Genomic DNA, 27,110 nt, shown 5'->3' on the forward strand with positions numbered 1-27,110 from the left:
CAACGAAATCCTGGAATATTTAGTTTCCAATCACAGCCCTCCTGCAACCATGTTTCACTGATCGCCACAACATCATACTTCCAGGTGTCAATCCAGGCTCTAAGTTCATCCACTTTTCTTACAATGCTCCTAGCATTAAAATATACACATTTAAGAAACCCACCCTCTCTTATTCTCTGATTTTTTTCTTTTTCTTCTCTCTCCCCTACATTTTGGGTCAGAGTGCTACCATTCTCTGCCCCCTGCTTCACACACTGACTGCTAGCTTTCCCAATTTGAGTCCCTCCCCCCAACCATACTAGTTTAAAGTCTCCCCAGTAGCCTTTGCAAATCTCCCCGCCAGGATATTGGTCCCCCTTGAGTTCAAGTGCAACCCGTCCTTTCTGTACAGGTCGCACCTTCCCCAAAAGAGGTCCCAATGATCCAGAAACTTGAATCCATACCCACTGCACCAGTCCCTCATCCACGCATTTATCCTCCACCTCGCTCCATTCCTACTCTCACTGTCGCGTGGCACAGGCAGTAATCCTGAGATTGTTACCTTTCCAGTCCTTCTCCTTAACTCTCTACCTAACTCCCTAAATTCTTCTTTCAGGACCTCTTCTCTTTTTTTACCTATGTCGTTGGTACCTATGTTCTATCCAGGAAACACAATGATCTTCACCCACCTTGCTTCCAGAATAGTGATGAAGATGGGAGCTGGTTGTTTAGGAATTGATGAAGAATTATTGGCAGGACCTATTCATCTTTCGACTGCCCAATAATGAAAACCAAATAGGAGACTGGGAAGCATTCTGGTGATTGTTAACTCAAGCAACTCTTAGTAATTATTCACTGATAATAATTTTTCTCCTAAATCTTCCGAATTGTTGTTCATTATGTGGCTCCTGGAGTGTTGTGATTGCTTCCTCTATTCCTTTTAAATTTTGGATAAATATTTTTCCCCGTATACACAAAAGAGTTTTAGAAAGTTAATTCAATATTTTTGCCTGAGTAGCTCAACATACACAGATGCGAAAATTGCTTTTTGTTTAATACTTATGAATTATCGATCATTGTGGCAGTGAGCAGAAATACCCAATAACTGAAAGTACACAGGTAAATATCTGAAAGTGAACTTCACGATTAATTTGTTTTGACGACCTAAGATATTAAATTACCGTTGTGAATGCTGATGAATCTCTATAATTTTCAGTTTATAATTTATGATTTTTCAGTATATGCAGTCTGTATCATGGCACAAATTGAGGTACCACTTCTGTTTTTGTTTTGGCAGGATTTATGCAGTAAAGAACCTTTCACTCCAAGCACCTATTCAGTCATAGGTGAAACTCCAAAACTGTATTTCAGCAACGGTTAATTATGAAATAAAACAAGGATGTACTGGAAGATCTCAACGGATCAGACAGTATGTATTAATAATTCTGAATTTAGGGTGGCACGGTGGCACAGAGGCGTAGTGGTAGACTTGTTGCTTTACAGCGGCAATGGCCCGGGTTTGATCCTGGCTACCGATACTTTCTGTGCGGAGCTTGTACATTCTCCCTGTGACAGCATGAGTTTCTCTGGGTATCCTCCCACACTAACAGGTTTGTAGGTTAATTGGCTTCGGTAAAATTGAAAATTGTCCCTAGTGTGTAGGTTGTTAGTGTACACGGACTCGATGGGCCGAAGGGCCTGTTTCCACGCTGTATCTCGTATAAAGTATAAATTAAAATCTATACTATTACGAAAACTCTCATCTTGTCTGCGTTGTAATTAAATTTGCGTGAATACGGTACCCTATATCGCTATCGTGAGTCCAGAAAGCCGTTAGTCAGTGAATGCTTGAGTCCAGAAAGCCATGAGTCAGTGAGTGAATGAATCCAGAAAGCCATGAGTCAGTGAGTCCAGAAAGTCGTGAGTCAGTGAGTGAGTGAGTGAGTCCAGTAAGCCATGAGTCAGTGAGTGCGTGAGTCCAGAACGCCGTGAGTGAGTCCAGAAAGCCGTGAGTCAGTGAGTGTCCAGAAAACGTAGGTCAGTGAGTGGGTGAGTGAGTCCAGAAAGCCGTGAGTGAGTCCAGAAAGCCGTGAGTGAGTCCAGAAAGCCCTGTCAGAGTGAGTCCAGAAAGCCGTGAGTCAGTGCGTGTCCAGAAAGCCGTATCAGTGATTGTCCAGAAAGCCACGAGACAGTGAGCAAGTCCAGAAAGCCACGAGTCAGCGAGCGAGTCCAGAAAGCTGCGTGTCAGCGAGAAAGTCCCAGAAAGCTGTGAGTCACCCACGCCTGCGCAGTTGGGGGCTATGGGTGAGTGGTGGAATATTGCGTTGGGAGACCAGGCCTCTCGTGTGAGAATGGGACCCAACGGGTTCCACTTAGTCTAGTAAAGTCTAAAACTAGACATGTAGACCCGGTCTGATATGTATACTTGATAGGTATGTGTGACAATGGTATTTAAAAGCAGATGATGGAACAACGTACCAACTCATTTCCTGATCACAAAGATGAAAGAGGTATTATTGAAGTATTATAATGTTACACATTAACACCTTTATCTAGTTTTAACATTAAAAGTAAAATTATTGCCATTATGCTACATTGACATTGCCCATTCTCCTCTATCTCATTGCGGACATGTCTTTGTCTCTATATGTGTAGGTCTACAATGCTGAGAACTATATTCTGCACTCTGTAACATTCCATTTGCTCTACCTATTGCAATTGAGTTTGCCTTGGTTGTATTTATGTACAGTACTATCTGATTTGATTGAATAGCATGCAAAACAATGCTTTTCACTGTACATCGGTACACGTGGCAATAATAAATCTCCCTGCATATCATTTGAAAGAAGGAATTAGGTGCAATGCACTCAGATGTTTATTTTGTGCACTAGGGTAATTAAATATATACTTTACTTACCCATCAGTCTTCTGAACCACTTTGGCTTATTGTCCCACACGACAAACAGATAGTAGGCAGGAATACCAGTTAGTGTGATAGCACATCCAATGCCAGTATTGATGGGGTCAGAGTAGAGTGACAGGGCAACAATGAAGAAACAAGTTAAAGCAAAGAAAACTGGGATGAACAGAGGCACCTGCAACAAAGAGAAAATATTGAAATACAATTGGTGAACCTAGTTTAGTAAAATCAGCTCCAATCACAGAACTTAGAACAGTACAGCACAGGAACAGGGCCTTTGGCCTGCCATGTCTATGCTGACCATGATCTCAAATTATTTAGGGAGGGACATGGAGAGTGAAGCTTTAGATGGATATAGATCAAAAGCAGGCAAATAGATCTAGCTCAGGTAGATATCTTGGCTGGCATGGACAAGTTGGGTCAAAGGGCCTGTGTCCCTGCTGCATAACTCTACGACTACGACAGTCATGCTGACTTTAAACAATAAGCCCATTATGGGATTCAGTGGATTAAAATCAGATGTATTTTGTAAAGAGAGATCTGCTCCTTTTAGATTCTTACGCAGCACTGAAAGAGAATACAGATCTTTCATCCTTCCAGATGGTAAGGAAAGCATTTGTAAAATCTCAACTATTCTATTTCATCTATTCTTCTTAAGTGTTAATTTAATTGACACCTGGGTTCTATTTTGGAGTCAACTTGATTTCACAATTTAAAGTAATATTACAGCATTTGGTTCAAATGTTGGCAAATGAGACTTCCACAGGTGGGCATCTTGGTCAGCATGGACCAGTGGGCCAAAGGGGCTTTTCTTCATACTGCCCGTCCGAATCCATGAGCTATGACATAGGGGCCAGCTATTTTTCTTATCTGGAATTACAAGTTTATCTCACCGTTATTAGATGGTATTAAACAGAACATTTTAAATAATTATTTAGCTAGGTTAGATTTTTGGTTATGAATCTAATATGAGGAACTCAGGAGTGAGATTCTTGTAATTTGTTTCTTGTAAGAACTTTGTTCAGATCCATTTATTCTCTGCTTTTAAGAAGACAAATGTTCAGATTTTAAAAAATTCACTTTGAGCTGCGTAAAAAGCAGATGAAACCAGTGCAAAAGTAGAAATTAAATGAATGAATGAGGAAGGTGCTGAAAGATAAACTGTGAGCGGTGTAGGGGAAGAGTGTGTGATAAAATAGTGAATTGAATAACTTGAAAGGGCCACTAGAGAAAACGGCAGAATGAAGAAAATATTGAGAGAAAATAATCGCAGGACCAGCGACCAGCTCACAGCTATGAATGAGCCCATTCGTCACACTGTATTTGTAAACAGTTCTTCACTCATGACCTAAACATTTAACACAATGAGACACAAGATACCAAAATAAAAACCATTATTTAGACAGTGGGGAAAAAAACTGTCAGGTGGATTTTGATTGAATAATACTGAGTCAGCAGCCAATTTCACATTCTTACTTAAAAAGATGGTACTTCAATGTGATTCATATGCAGATATATGCAGTTCACGCAGATATTTCTAGGACCTGAGGGCCTCAGCTACAGGAGAGATTGACCATGCTAGGACTTTATTCCTTGCAGCGCAGGAGGCTGATAGGCGATCATATAAAAGTATATAAAATCATGAGGGTAATAAATAGGGTGAAGGCACAAAGTATTTTTCCAGAGCTAGATTTATTATGCGAAGATAAATATTTAATAGAAATCTGAGAGACAACGTTTTCACACAGAGGCAGTGGGTGTATGGAATAAGTAGTCAGAGGAACTAGCTGAGGCAGGTACAATAACAATGTGTTAAAAGCATTTGGACAGGTACATTATGAGGAAAGATTAAGAGTGATATGGGCCAAACATGAGGCATTTGGACTGGCTTAGAAGGGGCATCTTGGTTGGCATAGACGCATTTGAGCTGAAGGGCTTGATTCATTGCTGTATAACCCCTACACTCTATGATTTACAATACAATACAATACAATACAGTTTATTTGTTGTCATTTGAACCTCAATGAAGTTCAAACGAAATTTGGTTTCTGCAGTCATACACACAAGAAAAAGAACCAATTTACACAAACATCCATCACAGTGAATCTCCTCCTCACTGTGATGGAAGGCAAAGTCTTATCTCTCCTTTGCACTCCTCGTTCTCCTCCCGATGTCAGAGTCAAAGCCCCCAGCGGGCGATGGTAAGTAAGTCCCGCGGCCATTAATGCGGGACTTAAGGTGATGCAAGGCCGCGCTCCGGTACTTGGTGTTGGAGCCCCCGGCGGGCACTAACAAGTCCCGCGGCCATTTAAAGCTGCGCCGGGCGATCATGTAAGGCCCCGCTCCAGGGCATCACCTATGTTATGCAAACTCACAAAACCAAAATGTAGTTTGTATTTCGGTAAGAATGGAAAATTAATAATGAATCTCAAGGATTATAAAAACTTTTTGCTCACATGGTTGAAAGCCTCATGTTCCTAGGAGTAAATATCATCAGCAACTTGTCCTGGATTAGCCATATCGAAGCAATGACCAAGAACGCACACCAATGCCTTTACTTCCTTAGAAGGCTTAGGAAGTTTGGCATGTCCCCAACAACTCTCACCAACTTTTACAGATGTGCGTAGAAAGCATTTTATTGGGATGCATCACAGCATGGTTTGGGAACAGCTCCATCCAAGACCGTAAAAATAATGCAGGGAATTGTGGACGCAGCCCAGACCATCATGCAAACCAACCTCCCTTCCATTTACTCCATCTACCTTTCACGCTGCCTCGGCAAGGCCACCAGCTTAATCAAGGACAAGTCTCACCCTGGACATTACATCTTCTGCCCTATCCCATCATGCAAGAGGTACAAAGTGTGAAAACGCACACCTCCAGGTTCAGAGACAGTTTCATCCCAGCTGTTATCAGGCAACTGAACTGTCCTATCGCCAACTAGCGAGCGGTCCCGAGCTACCACAACCTCATTGATGACCCTCGGACATTCTTAATCGGACTTTACTGGACTTTATCTTCCACTAGATGTTATTTCCTTTTTCCTGTATCTGCACAGTGTGGACCACTTAATTGTAATCATGTATTGTCTTTCCACTGACTGAATAGCACACAACAAAAAAAGCTTTTCACCGTACTTTGGTACAAGTGACAATAAACGAACCTAAACTAAACTGATTATACTAACTAACTAAACTAACAATGTCAACAAAACTGACTTTCTGAAGTGATGTGCTATAACACATTTATATTGTGAGTTAGCGCACCTACATGGCATAATGTTTGCTTTTTACTGAAAGAAAGGCAGGTGGTAAAAAAGTGGGACACAGGGAATTAAGTGAGATGGAAAGAGTGGTGACATGGCACATGAAAAAGCTGAAGAAGCATATATAAGTGAGGCTGAAGATCTCAGAATTATCTTGAGAGCAGTACTGATGTTGGGGAACTGCTAATGTTCCTGACCCTTTTGGGAATTATGGAGTCAGTGATAGGAGCAGCAGTTTTTCCTCATAACTGCCACATTGCTTGAACTTCAGTAGAAGGTGGACTTTTACTTCTGTTTTTATTGGTTGCGATGTTCTGCAACGATAATGGTAATTGAATTAACTAGTTTCTTTGATTTGTCATCTTTGATATTTAGACAAATAGCCCCAATACATTACCACACCCAAAATGGCAGATTATTATATTACTACTTGCAAGTTTGACAATGCTGAGTAATGGTGAGTCATAGCCTCTAAAAGTACCCTGGTTTGTGATGGGACTGAACAGAGGTGGTCTTGATACATTTGGGTTCTATCCCAAATTCCAGCTGACCCATATGAAGTCACCATCCATTTTTCTCACCTTGCCATTTGGCGCTTTGGGGCTAAATCATAGGTTTAAACTGGAGATACTGTTTGTTCAACTGATTTTCATCACAGTTAAATGTTCAATTACTGAATAGGAATGTAATACCGGGGGGGAATAATGTGGTTGGCATTGTGGTTGCACCCTCCCAATGGTCAATGTTAAGAAAAATATATGTAGTCAGTAAAGAATAAATAAATGAGTTTAACTTGATAAAATAATACCACTTGATTCGTATGAGAGCAATAAGCTCCCTGAATTTTGCACTCCAGGTTTATGATCTCATCTGAATTGCTTGACATCTTCCTTCCTTGCAATATGTTCCTAGATACCTGATATTACACATTCATAGAGACTCTGTGGTAGCAGTGGTAAATGACCTCAAACATTGATTATTTCAGTGCAATGTGAAAGGAGCTTTTGTTAAGTCTCAGCTGTGCGCACAGTCAAAGTCAAAGGTCAGTCGTGAAAATTGTAAATGACTGACATTTAAAAATACATAGAATATAACAGCAATCACATAAATTGGTTCCGTGCTATTTCATGAGATCATTTTTGAGGTAAAGAATGTTTTCCTAGGAATGCTGCCAATCTTAGGTATGTTAAAAGTGTGTGGCCCAAGATGAATGCTGCTTTTGTTCTTTAGAATGACTGATCAAACCTAGAATGGTTTGACCGAGTTTTACATAGACTCTCGTAGGAATAGGTCTGCCATGGTTCATGGTCACTAGATCAACCACCCTTTTGTATTTTGATAAAATGTTGTTCCAAATGCAGTTCCAAATACCTCAACTAATTCCTTGTACAAAAACAAATGGGAACTGGTAATAATAGGCATTTCACATTATGTTTGGAAAACTGACTTTTCTAATTTTTCTTTCCATTCAACAAAAAAAGTAATGATTATTTAATTGAAGAAATTTTCTTCTGTCAACAGATTCACTCCTGAAATATCTCAGTGAAATACAGTTCTGGCAGGAAAATCATCCGTGTATGTACATGGACAGTGAGCACTACATTAATTTGCATTTTAAATAAAGCATTGATTTACTGGGCGCATGATGGTGCAGCGATAGAGTTGCTGCAACAATTGCTTACAACAATTGCAGCGCCAGAGACCGGGTTCGATCTCGACTATGGATGCTTGTCTGTACGGAGTTTATACGTTCTCCCCATGACCGTATTGGTTTTCTCCGAGAGCTTCGGTTTCCTCCCACACTCCAACGATGTGCAGGTATGTAGGTTAATTGGCTTGTTATAAATATAAATTGGGTGTAGGATAGTGTTAATATGCGGGGATCGCTGGTCGGTGTGGATTCGATGGGCCGAAGGTCCTGTATTCGCTCTGTATCTCTAAACTAAACTAAATAAATATTCAAGCAACATAATATTTGATGATGTACTTTAAGTGCTATGATGTTGGTTTTAAGATTATGTCTATACTGTTATGAGGTTGCAATGAAATGGTGAGTAGACACAAACTGCTGGAGTAACTGGGTAGGACAGGCAGCATCTCTGGAGAGAAGAAATGGGTGACGTTTTGGGTCGAGACCCTTCTTTAGACATCAGAAATGTTCAGAAATGGTGATATGTTTATTGGATTCTAAGCCTTGCTTACCCTTTTAACAATAACAGAATCATAGAATGATTATGAATTAGAAGATCATTCAAGGATACCTGGATCCTTTTAAATCAATTTTGTCAACGCCACTTCCTACTATTTCTCCCCAGCCCTACAAATGTTGATTCCCCTAAATGCTTATCCATATCCCTTTAGAAAGTTGTAAATAATTAATTTTTCATTTGTGGCACTTCTAACAAATTTAGCGCTGCGTTTGTTTATCCCATTAGTGCAACCACGGCAGCCCGCGGACTTAGCATCGCGGAGCTGGCCGTCCCTTTGCCAGGGATTGACCCTGGGAGCTCCAACCGCGGGAGCCTGCGAACCTAACATCGTGGAGCTCGCAATCACCCCGATCGCGGGAGCTTTGAGCGTCCAGACTGCGGATGGTTCGACTGCCCCTACCGCGGGAGAAAAGGAGGAAAGAAGATAAGACTTTATTGGCCTCCATCACAGTGGGGAATGTGGTGGATCCACTGTGGCGGATGTTTTTGTTAAATTTTATGTAGTTGTGTGCCTTGTTGCTATTTTTGGTATGACTGTATGACAAATCAAATTCTTTGAATGGTGCAAAACATACTTGGATTACGATTATTAGATTCTGTAGCAGGAATAGATTGTGTAAGTTAAGAAAGTTACAAAATAGAATGGTCCACAATGACGGGAATCTATGCTCTATTATTAAGAAATCTATTTCGATGTTCTGACAATATTTGGAAATGTTTCGTTTTTTCCCCAAAAGATGAAGAAGTCTGATTTAATGACATCTGGTGAGGTAGCAGTAAAATGGATTTAGAGATTAGAGAATGTTAAGATGAACTACATGATCATTCTTACCAGTTGACCTCTACTGATACGTTAGTGTCAGTTAAGGTTTACATAGATTTCATCAATTTTATCTCCACCTATTCTATAATTGAGGACTTATTCACATAAAAGACCACTCGGGTAATATCCTAGAGGCTGTCAAGTGCCAATAAAATAACCCAACTTGAGGAAAGCCTGTACAAGAGTAAATAGGTGCAGGAGTAGGCCATTCGGCCCTTTGGGTGAAGTAGTAGAGGGTGGGGAAAAGGGGAGATAATAAAATATGACGTAGATTATAAAATTGCTTCCTGTGTGTTTTCTTTGTAATTGTTGTTAATCGTCAAACAAGCATGTCAACAAATGCAAAGTTATCCAGCTACAGTACTGTAACATTTTTGAAATCTTAAAGGGAGCTAAACAGGAATGCTACCGAGTTGCACGTTCACATTTTAAATGTGAAAGAATGAGAAAGACAAAATATTTCCAATATTCAACTTTTACTAATCTGCAGGTGAGTGCCAGCCTACAGTATTTACAAGCACAGTGAATATTACCTTAAATGGGCGATGCATGTCCGGACGTTTGTGCCGCAAGTAGATCAGACCAGTCACTGCCAGCCCAATGAACAGCCATCGGGCAAAGCTCAGAAAGTTTAATAGACTGTAGAGGTCACTCACAAACAGCATGAGGACCGTTAGAGGATACTGGAAGAGATAGATGTGGAAAGCAATTAATGGCTCAGATAGATTTAGCAAGACGTAAGGATAACTAGGACATACAATAATGTATCTTTTGCAAGATCTTCCAGTGCTATTGTGTTCCCATTGTCCATTCATGTTAAAAATCTGCTTAACAAAAACGTATCCCACATAAAACAAATCTATGTATTATATTCTCAGTTTGCACAAGTTAATGTGTTAAGACTCATTCAGCAGTCCATAAAATAACTACCAAGGATTGAGTAACTAATGAATTGTATCATTTGCTTCCAACTTAGTATATTTCATCATTCAAATACAAACTTTTTTTCAAGGATGATACCCAATTGTTGATAAGTATTTTGAATCTTTATTTTCTGCGATGTCAGTTTAATAAATACATTCTCCTTGAATGCTGGGCTATCTATGATGAAAGGCAATCCTATTACCAACTCTTGTTCTCCTCAATCAAATAATAGGCTATTATTTGATTGATAATATAGCTAGAGGCCCTACATTTTTAAGTTCCTCATTACAGCAAAGTACATGTAGTCCCTGTGCACACAGGAAAACTACTTGTGACAATTTCCTGAAGATGGTTGTCAGGAGGTGAGGGGGGGGGGGGGGGGGGGGGGGGGGTCGGGGGGCAGGTGAAGAACCATCAGTTGGCTTGTGTTTCCAAACTTCAAATTATTAGTGGGAAATTTTAGACTCGGGTCAGTCTACTATTCCTTTTTCATATTTCATATTTCATATTTTCAAATGACAAAGGAGAAGGCTACGGCCCATCAAGTCTGTACTGTCTCTCAGAACAATCCCATTAATTCCATTCCACTTATTTCATATCATCTATTCTCTATCACATGCCGGTCAACTCTGACACTCTTGCCACTCATTTGAACGGTGGTCATTTATGGCAGCTGATTCTCCTAACAACTATCAAATACCGTCTCTATTGCGGATAAGAACAAACATTTTTAGAATTGACACGGTTTTCAAAAATGTTTTCTACTCAACACTTTACAGGGATACTGGTGTATGGAAAAACAATTCAAAGTTGGGGCTTCTAACACAAAAACAAGGTTCTTGCTGCATGACAATTCCCAACAACGAAGGAAGGTTTGATTGCTCCATTTTCTGTTGCTTCCTCATCAAACTCTGAAATACACCTTCAAAAGCAGAAGCTGAAAATCTGAATTCACTGCTATTCACTTCCATTAATTTATTCATGCCTGGTCAGTATGAAGTCAACCATAAACCTCTTTGATTTCTCTTTCATCTGAGTCTCCCTTCGTCTATCATCATAACTTTTCTTGCACCTAGGATTTCAATAAATTCGAGGTGACTGAGTGCGAACAGTTCCGAAGGATTTACCAGCCCTTATATTTTTTTTAATCAAATTTTACCCACAGAATTTATCATGGGCTTCATATGGGAAGAGTACAGGGCTATATATAATCTCAGACAATTAAACTAATGATCAATTATGACCCAGCCAAGATCACAACAGTAAAAGGACATTACATTAGTATATCTAAATATTAAACTGATACTATAAAACTCCTTTCTATTCCAGGAAGAGTAAGAAATACAACAAGAATTTACGAAGGAACAATTTGAACAAGGATTAGTGATAGAGCAGCCTGAAGCATATTTTTATCAATCCATTTATACTTCAATATTTTGGTATCTTTTACCATTGACAAATCCTATTGCCACTGTTGCATACTAGATCATTTCACACAGCAGCTAACCAAATGTAATATTAAGGATTTGTGTATCAAGTACAGATGGATCGTTGAAGAGTAAACAAAAGGACATAAAGTGCTGGAGTAACTCAGCAAGTCAGGCCGCACCTCTTGAGAACATCGATAGATAATGTTTCGGGTCGAGACCCTTATTCAGACTGATTGTAGGGGGAAGAGAAGAAAACTGGAAAATGGGAGAGGACAGACAAAGCATTGCAGGTAATAGGTCAACCCCACAAAGGGATTTTTTTTAGACAGTTGCTAGTTGGAACAAAGGCTAAAGATGAGAACAACAGGTATGAGACAGGTTTGAAGAGTTGTAAATTATGAAGGCAGTGGGAGGAAAGTGCAAGGAGGGGGGGGAGGTGGAGGAGAGAAATAGGTGGGAGTCCATGTGCGGCTCAGGAGAGGGAAAGAGCGGTAAAGGGGGGGGAGGGGGGGGGAGGAGGAAAGCAGGGTGGTTAGTTAGAGGTTATCTAAAATTGGAGAATTCAACATTCATACTGTTAGGTTGTAAGCTACCCAAATGGAATATAAACAGAGTAAATCTTGTTTTGTTTCTCAACCACACATCGGAAGCCTGAACACCTTTGCCACTTCACTTTCTGCTGCATCATTGTTCCATATTTTAATTCCTATATCAATATTAAGTGATGCCCAGCAACCTGGGAGCATCAGATATGGGTCATTCAGCTCATGGGTTTGTTCTGCAATTCAGATTTGTCCTGGCTGATGCTCACAACTCCATACCCTCACCCCCCCAACCCCCCCCCCCCCCCCCCCCCCACCCAATGGTCTTTCTTAACAAAGTTCTATCAATATCTTGAAAGCTTTGTTTACGCACAGCCTATATCTTGCATCCTTGCACGAAGAAGTGGCTCATATTAATCATCCCAATACATGATTTTATTTTCAAATCTAGTGAAAATTTCGGTATTTTCAGAACTAGGCAGACCCTAATTCACTTAAGTTACAAAGTTACAAAGCTCTGCTAACAATAATGCCTATAAATATAGCTAATGTGATTTATTATTCTCTCAGAGTCCCTGCGTGTGTTCTCTTAATTGAGTATTCGCTCTGATGGTGCCTACTGCTAGCAGATGCTGTGAAATCCTCCTGGAGATAGGTTTCATTGGGTTTTTCTGAATGGACTCTGCCAGTAACTAAGAAATCCACGTGATGATACTCAACAGCAGATCAGCTATTTTCAGTCAGACTACAACAAACATTTTCTATTCCTCTTCCAATCCCCCTGGTTATTAAAAAAATGTATTGGCATTAACCTTTGGCTGCTGAATATGACATTTTCCCAATCATAAAGACTTAATAATGTAATATGTAGGAAGGAACTGTAGATGCTAGTTTACACCGAAGATAGACACAAAATGTTAGAGTAACTCAGCAGGTCAGGCAGCCTCTCTGGATAGAAGGAAAGGGGGCTGTTTCGGGTCAAGTCCGAAGAAGGGTCTCGACCTGAAGTGTCACCCATTCCTTCTGTCCAGAGATGCTGCCTGTGTCTATCTTAGTTGTGTAATAGTTCCATTTAAAAAAAATCTCTTGACATTGTTAAATGAAATGACAAAATATGTGGGAACACTGCAAAAAAACAATAATCCACTGTTCAGAAAAGGTAGCTAATACCTAAGTAGGACATGAGATTTATAAACTAATATTAGGTGTGGAATGTGTACTTAAATATGTAGATCCTTTCTTACCAACACAATAACAGCAGGAAGAGGTGTGTGTTTACGAACATGGATCATGGACAGAATTTCTGGAAGGTGACCTTCTCGTGAAGCAACAAAAAACATTCTATTTGGTTGAAGAGATACAATGGATTATGAAACCGACTTCTTGCATGCTTGCCATTAAACAGAATATGCAATGTAGTATTCATGAGTACACACAGTTTGTTGGAAGATGGTGATAATCTAAGTACTCTTTTTAGAACAATAATTTCACCTCAAATCCTATATATTAAATACATCATTTGAAATCTTCTTCACCTCAGCTAGCTCCCCAAGTTCTGTATAAAATACAGCAAATGACTCAGACTACAATAAATTCACATTTGTCCATATTTATTTTTACCTGGTCAAATAAAGAATTTTATTTGCTATATCAGGAAAAAATCTAATGTAATTTGACTGCCTCCATGAGGAACAACAAATGATTTCACTTTAATTTTGACTGCTATTTCCATATCTTTATCAGATGTTATAAGATGAAGTCTTCTCACATGTCTGTATGAGCATATAAATAGCAGGCGTTCATAGTGCAAAGGATTTGACAGAAAGCTTTATATTGTCAGATTAATATGGATGAGAACCCAAACTGAATCTCAAGGGGAATAGAAATTCAGACGAGCCACAATAGGTTTTACTTCAGAAGCTTCAAAAGTAACCATTTACATTTTTTAAGACTGATTTTAAAGTGGCATTGGAGACTAATTGTGTTCCTATGGGGATTAAATTCCTGGACTAGGGTCTACAGTTATTGATTTGTGATGTGGTAACATGAGGAGCTGTGAATTTAAATTTAAATAACCAAATAAATTTAGAAGTAAAAAATATATAATTAGCAACTGTGAAACGACAGGATTTAATTTTGCTCTTTAGGGACAGAATAGTTCCACCCTTAAGTGACAACCTTCTATGCGACTCCAGACCATCAAAATAACTGACCATTAACTGCTTTCTAACATGATCTAGCAAACCTTTTGGTTCAAGGGGCAATTGAGATAACTATAACTGTCAGCCACATCATAATGGCCATATCCCAGAAACAAATGATTAAGAAAAATACATCCCTGGCTGAGATTTGACAGCTCAGCACAATCCAGACAACGGATTAAGTCTCCTTTCTGTATGAGAACTCTGAGCAAATGGGGTAACATAACATACAATTTCAACTGGAAAGATGCCAGTTTGTTGTGCCAAATTCATAGTGGTCAAAATTTGTGCAAAATTTAAATCATAATTTACAACAAAGGGACAATGTATTTGTTCTATGATTTTAGTTTAGGTCTGATATATATGGTAAGATCTGTAACTGGAATAGATTGGGTAAATGCACAGAATATTTTGCCCAGATCATGGGAATCGAGAACCCAGAGGACATAGGTTTAAGGTGGGGGGGGGGGGGGGGGGGGGGGGGGGGGATAAGGGGGAGGGGGGAGATTTAACAGGAATCTGAGGGGTAACTTTTTTACACAAAAATGGTGGGTGTGTGGCATGAGTTGCCAGAGGAGGTAGTTGAAGCAGGAACTTTTGCAACATTCAGGAAACATTTGGACAGGTACCTGGATCGGATAGATTTAGAGGGATATGGGTCAAATGCAGGAAGGTGGGACTAGTGTAGGTGAGGCATGCTGGCTGGCATGGGCAAGTTGTGCTAAATTACCTGTTTTCACACTATATGATTGACTCTTAAAGTCTATGCTATCTAAAATGTTTATTCGCGATTAAACTATTTAGTTATTTTAACAAGAGTAAGTCCATAATATCCACACATGCCCTGTCAAATAAATAGACTTCATTGGAAAGCAAAATATGTCATTTAAAAAAAATCTATGAGTAAGTCCAAGGTTTTCACGTCCAGGACCTCCACACCAGCATGCTCTAACTTGCTAAACAAAACCAAAAATAATAAGAAATTACATAGACGTCATTCAAGTTACAAATTCTTTCTCAGGCAAAATAATGGTTATATCACCACATTACCCTTGCAGTGACTGTATATTTAACTAATCCAAATGCCTTACTGTCTAGTATGCATTAGGTTATTCTGGAGTCAGCACAAAAATATATTGTAAAATTCCTTGAATACTCACTTAGAATTTAGATTGTATTATTAAGGAAATACATTAGCATACCTTTGCATATTAAGTTGGCCCACTGTAGGTACAGCTCATGTGCATTGAAAGATTAAACATAGTTTTAAACCTTTAGCCATGTAATCTGAGATATTAGAGATACTTTTCTTCATTATTGTTCAAGAAAATTATATTTCATATCAGAACAGCAAGCAAGCTATGTGATGCCACTAATAAATTTACAAGAATGTCATTTGTCCGAATGGTACTTGTTTATAAATCGGCAGTGTGACAATAGGTTTACCATTAATTACCTGTATAAAATGTAATGGTGTTTGAAATAAACAAAGTACGATTTTAGTGTGTAATGTGTGGGAAGGAACTGCAGCTGCTGGTTTATACTGAAGTTAGACAAAAGGTGCTGGGGTAACTCAGTGGGTCAGGCAGCATCTCTGGAAAAAAAAGGATGGGTGATGTTTTGGGTTGAAACCTTTCTACAGGAAAACATCTTCAAGGTAAACATACGTTGAGGAGATTTTGCAGTGGAACAGACAATGATGTGTAGGAAGGAACTGCAGGTGCTGGTTTATATAACCATACAACCATATGACAATTACAGCACGGAAACAGGCCAACTTGGCCCTTCTAGTCCGTGCCGAAGATAGACAAAGATAGACAAAAGTGCTGGAGCAACTCAGTGGGTTAACTAGAGAAAAAGGATGGGTGAAGAGCCCTCCTAAAGGGTTCAGACACAAAACATCACCCATCCTTTTTCTCCAAAGTAAGATTTTATTTGGGTTTACCTCTCAATGAAACCCTGTCTTGACCTTTTCTGCATGTTGTTACAATGCGAAAAGACAGACTACCCAGCTGGCTTCATACTTAATGTAACTTTAAGTTCCCTTTGTCCCCATCTCCTGAGCTCAGTGTGCTGAGGACAAGTTAGCTACCCCAGATTTGTATTCTAAAGTTGTCAATATATAAATTATGTTTTCAAGGGAAGTCAATGCTGTGAGTATATCACAACAGTACCAAATTTTATTTTTTTTTAGCATATTGCAAGTTTTTGCATGGACATGATGTAATTAACCATGGATCCCTGCTTACTGTTTCCTTCTGCTTCAGCTTCCTGAACTTGACGATTGTCGTAACTGAAATGCGTAGCTTGTCAGACAATACCAGAAGTGGATGTAGGTGGACTTGGCACGTGATTCACACAGGGCTAGTTACATAGATGGCAAAAATTTGTGAAGAGTAGAGGAACTATAGTACAGGAGCAGGTGTTTGCTGGGGGTAAAGTTCTGTTTGAAAGTGCTGGAAATTAGTTATTTAAACATTGAGTTCAGTTCATGAGCTCCACACATGTACTGTCAAACTATCGTACTATCAAACACAAAGTCTTAGACTTTGTTGAAAAAACAAACCCGTCAGCTTAGCTTCATAATCTGCCACTAAGTAAGGCCTTTGACAAAGATCTGCATGGAAGACTAGTCTGGAAGGTTATCCCTCAGGGATTCCAACATGATCTAACCCATTGGTCTCAAAATTGCTTGCAGCAATGAGTCAAAGTATAGTTGAAGGATTGTTTTTATGAATGGTGGCCTGCTTCCAGTGGAGTGCCTCAGGTGTTGGTGCTGGGTCCCTTGTTGTTAGTTATCTGCATTAACAGTTTAGATGACAATGTAATTATAGTAAATTTGCAGATTACATCAAAATTGGTGGTAGAGTGAACAAGGAGGAAGGATAGCTAAGTTTACAACAGGATCTGGAACAGGTGGGAAAGCGAACCAAGCAATGGCAAATGGAATTTAGCTTTGACAAATGTGAGGTGTTGCACATTGGTGTGTTGCACTTTGGTGTGTTGCATTTTGGTATGTCAAACCAGGGCAGGACGTATACAGTAAATGGAGAGCCCTTGGAAATGTTAGAGAACAGAGAGATCTGGGAGCTCAGATGCACGGTTCCCTGAGAAAAGGTAAGTCAAGTGGATAGTGTGATGAAGATGTGTGATGAAGATAGTGTGATGCTTGCCTTCATTGGGAAAGGAACTGAGCACAACATTTGGGATGTCATGATGCAGCTATATATGTCATTGGTGAGGCCACACTTGGAATATTGCAGTTCAGGTCGCTCGGCTGTAGGAAAGGTGTCAGTAGGTTATAAAGGGGGCAGAAGAGGTTCACCTGGATGTTACCTGCGCTTGCAGGCTTGAGATATAGAGAGAGGTTGGATAGGCTAGGACTTTTTTCTTTGGAATGTAGGAAGCTGAGAGGTGACCTTATTGAGGTGTAGAAGATCATGGATAAAGTGAATGCTCTTTATGAATGCAGGATAAAATGACCATATTTTCCCAGGATTGAGGATTCTAAAACTGGGTTGATGTTTAGGTTTTTGTTTATTATTGTTACATGTACCGAGGGATAGTGAAAAACTTTGTTTTGCATGCTATCCATTGAGATCAGATAATGCTATACATAATTACAATCAAGTCAAACTCAAATAAAATAGATAGAGCAAAAGGGAAGGTACAAAGTGCAGAATGTAGTTCTCAGTATTATAACACATCAGTGGGATAGGTATATTCCAATGTCCACAATGGGGTTGAGATAAATCAGACTGTACCTAGCTAACAAAAGGACAGTTCAGAAGTCTGATAACAGAGGGGAATAATAATAATAATAATACATTTTATTTATGGGCGCCTTTCAAGAGTCTCAAGGACACCTTACAAAAATTTAGCAGGTAGAGTAAAAACATGTAAGGGGAACAAAATAAATAGTAGAGACATGACTAGTACACAAAGTAAAGACAGAATACAATTCAAAACACAATATGAGGCAATTAATGCACAGATGAAAAGGGAGGGGGATGTGGGGCTAAGGATAGGCAGAGGTGAAGAGATGGGTCTTGAGGTGGGACTGGAAGATGGTGAGGGACACGGAATTGCGGATCAGTTGGGGGAGGGAGTTCCAGAGCCTGGGAGCTGCCCTGGAGAAGGCGCTGTCACCAAAACTGCGGAGGTTGGACTTGTGGATCTGAGGGACCGTGAGGGTTGGTAGGGGGAGAGGAGGTCAGTGAGATATGGGGGGGCCAGATGGTGGAGGGCTTTGTAGGTGAGGATCAGGATTTTGTAGGTGATCCGGTGGGAGATGGGAAGCCAGTGAAGTTGTTTGAGGACTGGAGTGATGTGATGCCAGGATTTGGTGTGGGTGATGAGTCGGGCGGCTGCGTTCTGGACCAGTTGGAGTCGGTTGATGTAGGTGGAGCTGATGCCAAGGAGAAGTGAGTTGCAATAGTCCAGTCGGGAGGAGATGAAGGCATGGATGAGTCTTTTAGCAGCGGGAGGTGTGAGAGAGGGTCTGAGTTTGGCGATGTTGCGGAGATGAAAGAAGGAGGTTTTAATGACATGGCAGATGTGAGGCTCAAGGGAGAGGGTGGAATCAAAGATCACGTCAAGGTTGCGGGCCTTGGGAGATGGGGAGACAGTGGTGCCGTTGATGGTGAGAGTGGGGTTATTGATTTTGCTGAGTGTGGCTTTGGAGCCTATGAGAAGGAATTCTGTCTTATCGCTGTTGAGTTTGAGGAAGTTATGTTGCATCCAGGATTTTATAGCTGACAAACAGGGGTTGATATGGGAGAGGGGGGGGTTGTGGGGTGATTTGGTGCCGAGGTAGATCTGGGTGTCATTGGCACAACAGTGGAAGTCCAGGTTGAAGTGGCGGAGTATCTGACCAAGGGGGAGGATGTAGATGATGAAGAGGAGGGGGCCGAGTACGGAGCCTTGGGGAACGCCTTGAGTGACTGCGGCTGTAGCAGAGGTGTGGTTGTGGAGAGAGATGAAGTGGGATCTGTTGGAAAGGTAGGAACGGAGCCAGCTGAGTGCAGAGCCTTCAGGAATAAGCTGTAACTGAACCTTGTGGTGTGTTTGAAGCTTATGTGCCTTTCGCCAGATAGGAGCAGAGAGAAGGTGGAACATAGAAACATAGAAAATAGGTGCAGGAGTAGGCCATTCGGCCCTCTGAGCCTGCACCGCCATTCAATATGATCATGGCTGATCATCCAACTCAGTATCCTGTACCTGCCTTCTCTCCATACCCTCTGATTCCTTTAGCCACAAGGGCCACATCTAACTCCCTCTTAAATATAGCCAATGAACTGGCCTCAACTACCTTCTATGGCAGAGAATTTCAGAGATTCACCACTCTGTGTGAAAAATGTTTTCCTCATCTCGGTTCTAAAAGATTTCCCCCTTATCCTTAAACTGTGACCCCTTGTTCTGGTCTTCCCCAACATCGGGAACAATCTTCCTGCATCTAGCCTGTCCAACCCCTTAAGAATTTTGTAAGTTTCTATAAGATCCCCCCTCAATCTTCTAAATTCTAGCGAGTACAAACCGAGTCTATCCAGTCTTTCTACATATAAAAGTCCTGACATCCCAGGAATCAGTCTGGTGAACCTTCTCTGTACTTCCTCTATGACAAGAATGTCTTTCCTCAGATTAGGTGTGGAGCGATCTGTGTGGAACAACACTTTAATTATGTTGACTGTTTTTCTGAGGCAGCATGCAGTGTAGATGGATTCAATGGTGGGCAGTATCGTCTGTGTCATAGATTGGGCTATATCTTCAACTTTCTGCAAATTCTTATGTCTTGGGCAGAGCTGTTCTCAAATCAAGCTGTGTTGCAACCTGACAATATGCTTTTGACAGTGCAGCTGTTGAAGTTAGTGTGAGTCATTGCCAAATTTTCCTCAATATCTCAAGGAAGTAGACATATTGGTGTGCCTTCTTGGCTGTTGCATCAATGTGCATGGTCCATGGCAAATTGTCGGCAATATTAACGCCAAGGAAGTTGAAGCTCTCAAGGACATAGGCTTCAGGTGAGAGGAGAGAGATATAAGAGCGATCTCAGGGACAACCTTTTCACTCAGAGTGTAGACTGTATCTGGAATGGTCTGCCAGAGGAAGCTATAGAAGTGGACCCAAGCATGACTTTTAAAGTACAGTTGGACAGATATAAGTTAAGAAGTTTAGTGGGCCACGGACCAAATACAGGCAATTAGACTAGCCCAGTCTGCCACTTTTGGTGGGCATGTACAAAGTGGCAGAACGTACTGTTTCAGGGCTGTATAGCTAATGGGTTCATGATTCTGTGTATGTCTTCAAGTCAAAGACTTGGAGTTGTTGACCAATTCCAAAACCAAATTGAAATATTTGGCTATCGGATGAAGTCCTAGATTATGTGTTTGACTGTGTGTGTGTGTGTGTGTGTGTGTGTGTGTGTGTGTGTGTGTGTGTGTGTGTGTGTGTGTGTGTGTGTGTGTGTGTGTGTGTGTTTTTGGCTGTGTGTGTGTGTGTGTGTGTGTTTGACTGTGTGAATGTGTTTGACTATGTGTGTGTGTGTGTTTGACTGTGTGTGTGTGTTTGACTGTGTGAGTGTGTTTGACGGTGTTTAAAAAGGCGTCTAAGAGTAAACCTAGCAATTATAGACCTGTTAGTTTGACGTCAGTGGTGGGCAAATTAATGGAAAGGATACTTAGAGATAATAGATATAAGCATCTGGATAAACAGGGTCTGATTAGGAACAGTCGACATGGATTTGTGCCTGGAAGGTCATGTTTGACTAATCTTCTTGAATTTTTTGAAGAGGTTACTCGGGAAATTGATGAGGGTAAAGCAGTGGATGTTGTATATATGGACTTCAGTAAGGCCTTTGACAAGGTTCCTCATGGAAGGTTGGTTAAGAAGGTTCAATGGTTGGGTATTAATGGTGGAGTAGCAAGATGGATTCAACAGTGGCTGAATGGGAGATGCCAGAGAGTAATGGTGGATGGTTGTTTGTCAGGTTGGAGGCCAGTGACTAGTGGGGTGCCACAGGGATCTGTGTTGGGTCCACTGTTGTTTGTCATGTACATCAATGATCTGGATGATGGTGTGGTAAATTGGATTAGTAAGTATGCAGATGATACTAAGATAGGTGGGGTTGTGGATAATGAAGTAGATTTTCAAAGTCTACAGAGAGAATTATGCCAGTTGGAAGAGTGGGCTGAAAGATGGCAGATGGAGTTTAATGCTGATAAGTGTGAGGTGCTACATCTTGGCAGGACAAATCAAAATAGGACGTACATGGTAAATGGTAGGGAATTGAAGAATGCAGGTGAACAGAGGGATCTTGGAATAACTGTGCACAATTCCCTGAAAGTGGAATCTCATGTAGATAGGGTGGTAAAGAAAGCTTTTGGTGTGCTGGCCTTTATAAATCAGAGCATTGAGTATAGAAGTTGGGATGTAATGTTAAAATTGTACAAGGCATTGGTGAGGCCAATTCTGGAGTATGGTGTAAGATTTTGGTCGCCTAATTATAGGAAGGATGTCAACAAAATAGAGAGAGTACAGAGGAGATTTACTAGAATGTTGCCTGGGTTTCAGCAACTAAGTTACAGAGAAAGGTTGAACAAGTTAGGGCTTCATTCTTTGGAGCGCAGAAGGTTAAGGGGGGGACTTGATAGAGGTCTTTAAAATGATGAGAGGGATAGACAGAGTTGACGTGGATAAGCTTTTCCCACTGAGAGTAGGGAAGATTCAAACAAGGGGACATGACTTGAGAATTAAGGGACAGAAGTTTAGGGGTAACATGAGGGGGAACTTCTTTACTCAGAGAGTGGTGGCTGTGTTGAATGAGCTTCCAGTGAAGGTGGTGGAGGCAGGTTCGTTTTTATCATTTAAAAATAAATTGGATAGTTATATGGACGGGAAAGGAATGGAGGGTTATGGTCTGAGCGCAGGTATATGGGACTAGGGGAGAATACGTGTTCGGCACGGACTAGAAGGGTCGAGATGGCCTGTTTCCGTGCTGTAATTGTTATATGGTTATATGGTTATATGGTGTATGTGTGTGTGTGTTTTTGACTGTGTTTGTGTGTGTTTGACTGTGTGTGTTCGACTGTCTATGTGTGTTTAACTGAGTGCGTGTTTGACTGTGTGTGTGTTTGCCTCCTTTTCTCATTATTTCATTTTGCTTTAATGTTTTTAAATGATTCATGCTTAAATGTTTATTGGTGTATTTAACTGTTTATCAAAAGAAAGGTGTTTAGTGTGTTCAATTATTTACAATACAATAAGGTCTTTTAAAGCTGACAAAAATCACAGAGGTTTTACAGCTGGCTAAGCTGTTTATAGGCTTTGCTGACTATCAAACCTTTCGGGGGCACTTCAAGGCAAGTTATCTGACAATGGTGATAGAGGACCTGTTGTCACTAAGTTGCTTGAATTGGGGATGCTTCAGGCTGCCATGACAGTTGTATGCACTAGAGCCATCAGAAAATGAACAGGGTAGAGAAGGGGACATCATGCACAGTGATTCTAGGATTGAAGATCACAGTTTGCAAAATCTGGCATATTTTCCAGCTATGATACTGTACAACATGCATTGCTCCCTGTTACTTTAATGGATGCTTTATATGATATTTTGTGAAGTGGCACATTTGCTTGTGGATATAAAAATGTCCTCAGTCCCATGTTAGCCCTCATCACTGGTTGGATCAAGCTAAATAAAAATGATGGAATTCTTACCTGGCAACAGAAAAGATACCTCCATTCATAGAGCCAAAGCAGGAAAGAGCTACGAAAATTGGCACTGCTACAGAGAATTTTCCCATCAGTCGTTCTGCAAAGGTCTAATCAATCATACTGTAGTTAAAATCAATTTTTCACAGTTAATTACTGAACAAATTATATTCACAATCACAGCTGCAATTGATTTAAGAAAAAAAAATGATCATAATATTTTTTGCAGCAGGGCCCAGTCTCCCACAGCAACCAGCGCAATCACCTACAAAATTATCAAAATTCATTTCACTGAACACCTTTAGCAAAGTGCCCTTTTATCCTTTCAAGATGAATCAATAAGAATTTGCTGTCAGTCTTGTGTGACTTGAGGGGCTGTCTCACATGGGCGAGTTTAGAAGAGTGTCTTCGACCTACAAACTCACAGCATGGTCGACACGTGGTCCTAGGAGGTTCTATGAGGTCGCTGGAACTCTCCTTCATGCTCGAGGGAAGTTCCCGAGTACTCGTGGCCTCAGCTAGGTCGCGGAAAAACTTTCAGCATGTTGAAACATTTTCCGAGAATAAAATTTGGTCGGCATGGGTTTTTTTAACTCGTGGTAGGTGGAGTGGGGTCGCTATTTACTTACAGGCAGTCGAGGGCAGCCGTAGGCAATCTCCTTCGCCGACCGGGCATTTTGATTGGCTCATTGGAGTTTTCAGGCCCAAGGAAGACCTACCGGTAGGTAAAATGCCCACTAAACTTTATTAAACTTCTTAAAAGTTCTCCCCCCTTTCTCTCCCCATCTCCCCCCCCCCCCCCGCGCTCTCTAAAGGACTTACATTACACTGTGCAGCCGTTTTACCTTCTTCTTCATCGCAGGTGTGAATTTCAGACAGCGCTCCCCGCTTTCCTGGCCTCCGCCTTTGCGATGTGTTTGTGTGTGTGTGTGCGTGCGTGTGTGTGTGTGTGCGCGGTCGGTCGATCCAGCTCGCAGTTTCAACGTGGACGGTCGTTCCAGCTCGAGGCTTTCCAGGCGAGTGCCCTCAAGATTAAAGGTCGAAAACACTCTTCTGACTCGCGGATTAGGTCACCCAAGTGGGACAGCCCCTTTACTTGAGGCCATGTGGCTCATTACAGAATATTGGGGGGGGGGGGAAAGTTTGGGAATGAGGAGGGGGATTTTTTGTGCAATTGCACATTAGTAGAGTGCTGATCACTGTTAAGACAGAATATGTGTGAGCATTGAGTATTTTAATAACACCCATTCATGGGATCAGAAGAAGGACAGATAGAAGTTAATTCCTATGCCACTGGTCTTCTACCTACTGTGAGAAATCTGCAAAAACATAACCCTCATACTTGTAGAAATGAGCAAAGAAACAGCTTAACCTGATGTGAGGAATGCAATAAATATACGATCTGAATAAATAACAGTAAAAAATATACACTATTCTATATTGTTTTATGACAAATGACATCAATCAGTTACAAGACCACATTTCATTGCTTACTCATAATAAGAGCCAAGATTTTGACTTAAATGCCATGCCTTTTTGACGATTTCACCAAGATAATGCCTTTTTCACGATTGAGTGCCAAAATCAGCCTTTTTTTGCCGTTTTGCCAAATGGTCGTGCTATCTTCTCTATTCTACCAAGATTACAATGACATTTTCTATGTTAACACCTTAATATTAATGTTATTATTAACGTGTTAACATAGTATAACTTACAAGAAAACTTGCAACACCGGGGCGAAACCGGGGGCACCACCGTCAATCATGAATTTGTTCGTGCTGCTGCCCGCTGGTTCAGTCTTCTCCAAGATCTATTTAAGAAAGAACTGCAGATGCTGGAAAAATCAAAGATAGACAAAAAATGCTGGAGAAACTCAGCAGGTGAGGCCGCATCTATGGAGAGAAGGAATAGGTGACGTTTTGGGTCGAGACACTTCTTCGGACTGATGTGGGGGGGGGGGGCATGAAAAAGAAAGGAAGAGGCGGAGACAGTAGGACTAGAAGGAGAGCTGGGAAGGAGAGGGGGAGGAAGGAGAAGACAAGGGCTATCTAAAATTAGAGGTTAATGTTGATACCGCTGGGTTGTAGACTACCCAAGTGAAATACCCAAGCTTGGCTCCTCACTACATTTACTGCTGGCTCCAGTTGCAAATCTGAGTTTTCGAGTGATCTGTGCAAGGCATTCATTGAAGCTGGAATTCCACTGTGGAAATTGGAAAACAAATCTCTCAGAGGCTTTTTAGAGAAATACACAGAGGAACATATACCAAGCAAGTCATCATTACGGAAAAAATTATGTTGACAGCAACTTCAACATTGTTGTGCAGAAAATTAGGGATGAAGTTGCATGCAACAAAATATGGATCTCAATAGACGAGACAACGTCTCCCCACGAGATGCTGTGGGGAGATATGCTGCCAATGTGGTCATCGGTACACTGGACGCAGGTCAACCATCAAAGGAATATTTGTTGACAGCGGAAGTATTGGAGAAGTCAAACAGCTCAACTATTGATCAGTTTTTTACATCTTCACTTGCTGCACTTTGGCCAGAAGGTATAAAACATGAGAATGTTGTTCTGTTTGTGACTTAAAGTTTTATTCCCCAAAATGTTGCATTTAATATGCTTAGCTGAAGGACTTCATAGAATTGCCAAGCACATACATAGCTTGTTTCCAAATGTTGATCGCCTAGTTTCCAATGTCAAGAAAATCTTCCTCAATCTTCCTCAAAGCACTGTGCAGTTGTTCAAAGAATTGGCACCCAGCCTACCTCCTCAGCCTGTTTTGACTAGATGGGGTACATGAATCTCTGCTGTACTCTACTATGCTGCAAATTTTGAAAAGATAAAATAAATCGTCAACTGTTTTGAAGAAGAAGAATCTGATGCAGTCAGGATCGTTAGTGAAATCATGCAGAAAAAGTCCCTCCACCGCAATCTTGTGTTTATTGCTTCCAATTTTGCAAACTTTCCACAAGCTATCACTTCCCTTGAGGAATGTGGCGAAACATTAGTGAATAACTTGCAGATTTTCAACAAAGTACCTGACGATATTCGTAAAATTCTGCCACAGAGCACGGAAGCGCGTGAGGGAGTGAGAGAAGGGGAAAGAAGGGGAAAGAAGGGGAGAGAAGGGCAGAGAAGGGGAGAAAGAAGGGTAAGAGAAGGGGAGGAGAAGGAGAAGGGGAGAGAAGTGGAGAGAGAAGGGGAGATAAATGGGGAGAGAAAGGGGAGAAGGGGGGAGGAGTGGGGTGAAGGGGAGAGAAGGGGGGGGGGAGAAGGAATGGAGACAGTTTTAAGAAGTTTCATAAAGTTAGCGTGCATTTTACCTTCCGGCGGATCTTCTAGGTCCTGAAAATCAAAGATCCTATAGGATCTTTGCTGAAAACTCCAATGAGCCAATCAAAATGGCCGGTCAGCAAAGGAGATTGCCTTCGACTGCCGGTAAGTAAATAGCGACCTCACTCCACTGCCTTCGACCAAATGGTAACCTGTTTTTAGTCGAGGCCGGTTTTGAATTTGTTGAAATAATCGCAGGAACATAGAAGAAGCCTCGACTACGCGGAAACCACTTTCGACCATTAGGGAGAGTGACCAAAACCTCCGGGAATCTCACGGAAACCTTGGGTGGGGCGCAAGCTCACCAGAGATTTCCGTTCAGGTTTCCTAAGTGGGACAAGGGCTTAAGACCAACTGTGAGCCTGCAAGACTCTATGGTAATAGATGTTGATGATAATGATAATACAATAAGGTATCATCATCAGCTGTTACCATCATCCATGTATGATACCCAACAGTAAGTGCTTGCTGTCTATTCAGGGTCAAGGGTCAAGACTGTTTAATTGTCAGATATGCGTGAAATAGAACAATGAAAATTCGTACTTGCTGAAGCTTTTACAGACAAATTAATGCTACAATGCAACAAATAAATGTACGACAAACAATAAATTATCAGTTATAATAGTAACCATTCCATAATAATGTAGGTACCCGGACGTGGCATCGAAGGACGAGAAGCAGAAGCGAAGAAGTGGAAGCCAAATAACCGAAAGCATACGAAGCCGAAAAGCCAACTAACTGAAAGGGCTGGACGCCTAAAAGCCAACTAAC

The 27,110-nt window shown here is 41.0% G+C and overlaps 1 protein-coding gene across 1 annotated transcript in view; it reads right to left on the reverse strand.

Annotated features, from left to right (window-relative positions):
- Positions 1–27,110, reverse strand: part of slc7a11 (solute carrier family 7 member 11) — a 187,933-nt gene that overhangs the window by 17,392 nt on the left and 143,431 nt on the right. Inside the window, exons 8-11 of the mRNA XM_033020694.1 lie at positions 23,007–23,110; positions 13,338–13,434; positions 9,731–9,880; positions 2,897–3,074 (exon numbers count right to left, since the gene is read on the reverse strand). Of these exons, the coding sequence (XP_032876585.1) occupies positions 2,897–3,074; positions 9,731–9,880; positions 13,338–13,434; positions 23,007–23,110 (529 nt within the window). The remainder of the gene's footprint in view (positions 1–2,896; positions 3,075–9,730; positions 9,881–13,337; positions 13,435–23,006; positions 23,111–27,110) is intronic.

The sequence above is a fragment of the Amblyraja radiata genome, chromosome 1 (assembly GCF_010909765.2).
Source record: "Amblyraja radiata isolate CabotCenter1 chromosome 1, sAmbRad1.1.pri, whole genome shotgun sequence".
NCBI classification, from domain to species: domain Eukaryota; kingdom Metazoa; phylum Chordata; class Chondrichthyes; order Rajiformes; family Rajidae; genus Amblyraja; species Amblyraja radiata.